General features: G+C 39.1%; 1 protein-coding gene across 2 annotated transcripts in view; it reads right to left on the reverse strand.

Annotated features, from left to right (window-relative positions):
- LOC105003468 (chromosome unknown open reading frame, human C9orf135) overlaps window positions 1-5,775 on the reverse strand; it is a 105,131-nt gene that overhangs the window by 60,946 nt on the left and 38,410 nt on the right. For both annotated transcript variants that reach the window (XM_010860639.1, XM_010860640.1), the window contains exons 3-4: window positions 1,354-1,472; window positions 717-785 (exon numbers count right to left, since the gene is read on the reverse strand). In XM_010860639.1, coding sequence (XP_010858941.1) covers window positions 717-785; window positions 1,354-1,472 — 188 coding nt within the window. The remainder of the gene's footprint in view (window positions 1-716; window positions 786-1,353; window positions 1,473-5,775) is intronic.

The following is a 5,775-nucleotide window of genomic DNA, read 5'->3' on the forward strand; positions in this document are numbered from 1 at the left end:
AACTCCAGGACTTTGGCCACCTCATGCAAAGAGTTGACTCATTGGAAAAGACTCTGATGCTGGGAGGGATTGGGGGCAGGAGGAGAAGGGGATGACAGAGGATGAGATGGCTGGATGGCATCACTGACTCGATGGACGTGAGTCTGAGTGAACTCCGGGAGTTGGTGATGGACAGGGAGGCCTGGTGTGCTGCGATTCATGGGGTCGCAAAGAGTCGGACACGACTGAGCAACTGAACTGAACTGAACTGAATGTCTTTATGCATATGCATTATTGTCTGCAACAGCACCCTTAGTATTGACTTGGGGGTTACAAATCAGTTTTAGCAGTAAGAGAATTTACAAACATAGAATCTACAAATATTGAGTATTGACTACTGTATTATTGTTATTATTGCTTGCATATTGATGGGAAAAGCTTGTTAAAGGAAAGTCTCATGCTAATTTTTGTGTATACACATGCACACAAACACATATATCACTGTTCATATTTTTTAAATGATAATCTACTTTTCTTCTAACAGTCTGATGGTGTTCATAAATTGGAAAAAAACAAACACCATATTTTTTTAAGAAAGGAAAGTAACCTGTAAGATACCACATAAAGGGCAGTTTGTTGACTTTGGTTCACCACTAATTCCTTCACCCCTGCAATCAAACCTTCTGAATCATTAAGAAACATTTTGTGCAATCTGCAGCAGTTTAGGGACTACGAACATTTTGCTCCAATCTGGTGAGCGTCTAGTAAAGAGAGCTCCAAAACCTGTGGCAGGCAATCCAGTGTCCCTGGAAACAAGATAACAATTTTTAGAAAACACGTTAAACTGACATTTACAAACTTTCAAAGCCATACAAAACTAATTTGGGAGCTGAATTTTTATAATAAATTTTTAAAGGATTTCCATATTTGCAAGTTTAATGCACTTTGCAAAATATTAATAAAATGTCTCAACAAGTAAATGGAAAATTTCAGCATTCTGTCCAATAACTACAATACAAGAGGAAGTCTATGTCATGCATTTCCACAGAAAGGCACTAACTTTTAGCAATAAATTGTAGAGATGGGGTTCAAACCTAGGTTGTCAGAAGCATGACCAGAAAAAAACACGTAAAGGGAAAAAGACACTTTAATTGGACCTATAATGCACAGAGCTGACTGGAAAACAACCAAGGGAAAGGGAATTCCAGACAGAGGAAGCAGTATGAACAGAAAGCATGGCAGCTTGAGATGTGGTGTCCGTGCTTGCTGTAGTCCAATAATGTGTAGCTGGGGCCAACCTACCTCCTTCACTGCTTATTTATTAGCCCTTTCCTGTAGATGTCTGTTCCAAGCAAAGGGCTATATTAAGCATACCTTTCAATAATTCCAGAGTTCATAGTTTCCTCATTCAATAAAGCCTTGCTCTTTATTTTGGCCAGTTTTGTGTTTAAACAAACCTGTGCCATTTTTTCACGTGTTTCTGATATCCAAACCTGGAAAAAATAAAAAATTACATATAAAGAAAATAAATAGTTACAAATTCTCACTTACTAAAATATATTTCTGCTGAAGTACATTCTGATTTTAATTGTTGACTCTATTCATATTAAAAAATAAATGTCCCATAGCAGTCAATGATTTCATCATAAATATATGAAAATGGCAATTTCTTACTATGTTTTGTTGGAACAAAAATCAGATTGGTTGTTTCCATGAAATAGAAAGTACTTCATTCAACTAAATACTAACTCTTATTCGCTTTCTATTTCCTTCTCAAGGTAGTATATTTTAACTTCCCTAAGTAAGAAAACGTAGCAATCACTTTGTAAATCACACATGACTTTAGATACCACCATTATCGTTGTTATCCATTCTCTATCACAGAAGATAATTCAATGAACTATCAAACAATTATTACTATGAGAAAAACCTGATAATTATAAGATATACTCAAGTCAATTGCAGAAGCATCATGGGTAATGTCTAGAGGACCTTAGGAATAAAAATGTATGCTGAGGATTCAATATTTTTCCCATACAATACTCTAGAAGATCACAAATATGGAGGTTCACAGCAGAGATTCAGAACTCACTACCACCAAGAGAATCAATTACTTGCTACAAACCTGAAGACAAGCTTCCCTAAGATATCCAATGAAGCCTCAGATCATATCAATTCCACTAGATTTTGTTTTTAAAAAAAAAAAAGAGAAAGAGAGAGAAAATACTGTTTAGAAAACTGAAGACTTCAACTGCAAGAGTATCCGAGAGCTAGAGTCAAATTCCTTTGGTCCATTTTTGTGAAGATTAAAGAGGCTCTGTAAAACTAAGAACCCATCCTATTCAAAGCAATTTTAACTTTAGTCTCTGATCCTGGTTCCTTGGTCTACTCCATGGCTTCTATGATTTCTGTCCCCTAAGACCTCACCTCCTGAATCACCAGCCTCGCAGCCTAATTTCCCAGCTCTGACTCTTATACTTGTAACTCAACTATTCTTCCTCAGAGATTCCAAGTTTCACAAATCAGCAGCAGAGGACTCTGTATTGGGCTCCATATTTTACACTCTAATGAAAAATAAAGCATTATCTTTTAGGGAAAAAATTACTAGGTATCATTTTGTTTTTAAGGTGTAAGGTTGGCCCAACAATTAATCTTAGATATGATCTAGTCATTTTTGACAGTAAATATTTCAATAAATCAATCAACACCATTGAAAATTATATAAAACAAAGGTACTGCCAAATTTAAATAATGAATAGTAAAAGGAAACAGATAATAGCATTAGTGGCTTTTAAGTTTATTGACTGCTTATTCTGTACCAGTTCAGTTCAGTTTAGTCGCTCAGTCGTGTCCGACTCTTTGCCACCCCATGAATCACAGCACACCAGGCCTCCCTGTCCATCACCAACTCCCGGAGTTCACCCAGCCTCACGTCCATCGAGTCAGTGATGCCATCCAGCCATCTCATCCTCTGTAGTCCCCTTCTCCTCCTGCCCCCAATCCCTCCCAGCATCAGAGTCTTTTCCAATGAGTCAACTCTTTGCATGAGGTGGCCAAAGTCCTGGAGTTTCAGCTTTAGCATCATTCCTTCCAAAGAAATCCCAGGGCTGATCTCCTTCAGAATGGACTGGTTGGATCTCCTAGCAGTCCAAGGGACTCTCAAGAGTCTTCTCCAACACCACAGTTCAAAAGCATCAATTCTTCAGTGCTCAGCCTTCTTCACAGTCCAACTCTCACATCCATACATGACCACTGGAAAAACCATAGCCTTGACTAGATGGATTCTGTATCAGATACCATATTAAGCATTTAATATACATTATCCCTCTAGATACTTAAAGCAACCCTGAGTGTTATGTATTAATTATGGTGCCAGAAGTAAAAGAAAAATCATATGGGGGAAATGAAGAAAGTTTAATAGAGAATCTACTTATAAAAGTGTGGCCAGAATTCAGAAAACCAGCATACAACGATGAAGCACCCTGACAACAGCAATACTGGTGAGTCACAGGTTGGGCAGTTATGGAACTCAGATCTATAGCTCTAAAGAGAGGGTCACTTGGTAGTTGTGGCTTTCAGACCAGACACAATGTTTTAGTCTGCTCAGGCTGTTGTTACAAATCTCATAGACTGAGTGACTTATACACAGTAGGTAATTATTTCTTAGAATTCTGAAGGCTGAGAAGGCCAAGATCAAGGCACAAGCAGTGACTGGTGAGAGTCTACTTTCTAGTTGATAGACAGCCCTCTTTTCACAATGTCTTCACAATGGCAGAAGTGGGTAAGAGCTCTTTGGTGTCTCTATTATAAGGGTATTAATCTCATTCATGAGGACTCCACGTTCATGAACTAAACACCTCCCATATGCCCCATCTCTTAATTGCATCACGCTGGGAGTACGAAAAGGCAAAATGATAGGATACTGAAAGAGGAACTCCCCATGTCAGTAGGGGCCCAATATGCTACTGGAGATCAGTGGAGAAATAACTCCAGAAAGAATGAAGGGATGGAGCCAAAGCAAAAACAATAGCCAGCTGTGGATGTGACTGGTGATAGAAGCAAGGTCCGATGCTGTAAAGAGCAATATTGCATAGGAACCTGGAATGTCAGATCCATGAATCAAGGCAAAATTGAAGTGGTCAAACAAGAGATGGCAAGAGTGAATGTCAACATTCTAGGAATCAGTGAACTGAAATGGACTGGAATGGGTGAATTTAACTCCGATGACCATTATATCTACTACTACAGGCAGGAATCCCTCAGAAGAAATGGAGTAGCCATCATGGTCAACAAAAGAGTCCGAAATGCAGTACTTGGATGCAATCTCAAAAATGACAGAATGATCTCTGTTCATTTCCAAGGCAAACCATTCAATATCACAGTAATCCAAGTCTATGCCCCAACCAGTAATGCTGAAGAAGCTGAAGTTGAACGGTTCTATGAAGACCTACAAGACCTTTTAGAAGTAACACCCACAAAAGATGTGCTTTTCATTATAGGGGACTGGAATGCTAAAGTAGGAAGTCAAGAAACACCTGGAGTAACAGGCAAATTTGGCCTTGGAATACAGAATGAAGCAGGGCAAAGACTAATAGAGTTTTGCCAAGAAAATGCACTGGCCATAGCAAACACCCTCTTCCAACAACACAAGAGAAGACTCTACACATGGACATCACCAGATGGTCAACACCGAAATCAGATTGATTATATTCTTTCCAGCCAAAGATGGAGAAGCTCTATACTGTCAGCAAAAACAAGACCGGGAGCTGACTGTGGCTCAGACTATGAACTCCTTATTGCCAAATTCAGACTGAAATTGAAGAAAGTAGGGAAAACCACTAGACCATACAGGTATGACCTAAATCAAATCCCTTATGATTATACAGTGAAAGTGAGAAATAGATTTAAGGGCCTAGATCTGATAGACAGAGTGCCTGATGAACTATGGAATGAGGTTCGTGACATTATACAGGAGATAGTTATCAAGACCATCCCTGTGGAAAAGAAATGCAAAAAAGCAAAATGGCTGTCTGGGGAGGCCTTACAAATAGCTGTGAAAAGAAGAGAAGTGAAAAGCAAAGGAGCAAAGGAAAGATATAAGCATCTGAATGCAGAGTTCCAAAGAATAGCAAGAAGAGATAAGCAAGCCTTGACTTCTTCAGCGATCAATGCAAAGAAATAGAAGAAAACAACAGAATGGGAAATACTAGAGATCTCTTCAAGAAAATTAGAGATACCAAGGGAACATTTCATGCAAAGACGAGCTTGATAAAGGACAGAAATGGTATGGACCTAACAAAAGCAGAAGATATTAAGAAGAGATGGCAAGAATACACAGAAGAAGTGTACAAAAAGATCTTCATGACCCAGATAATCACGATGGTGTGATCACTGACCTAGAGCCAGACATCCTGGAATGTGAAGTCAAGTGGGCCTTAGAAAGCATCACTACAAACAAAGCTAGTGGAGGTGATGGAATTCCAGTTGAGCTCTTTCAAATCCTGAAAGATGATGCTGTGAAAGTGCTGCACGCAATATGCCAGCAAATTTGGAAAACTCAGCAGTGGCCACAGGACTGGAAAGGGTCAGTTTTCATTCCAATCCCAAAGAAAGGCAATGCCAAAGAATGCTCAGACTACCACACAGTTTCACTCATCTCACATGCTAGTAAAGTAATGCTCAAAATTCTCCAAGCCAGGCTTCAGCAATAGATGAACTGTGAACTTCCAGATGTTCAAGCTGGTTTTAGAAAAGGCAGAGGAACCAGACATCAAATTGCCAAACATCTGCTGGATC

Source organism: Bison bison, unplaced genomic scaffold (assembly GCF_000754665.1).
Source record: "Bison bison bison isolate TAMUID 2011002044 unplaced genomic scaffold, Bison_UMD1.0 scf7180017864469, whole genome shotgun sequence".
Classification (NCBI taxonomy): domain Eukaryota; kingdom Metazoa; phylum Chordata; class Mammalia; order Artiodactyla; family Bovidae; genus Bison; species Bison bison.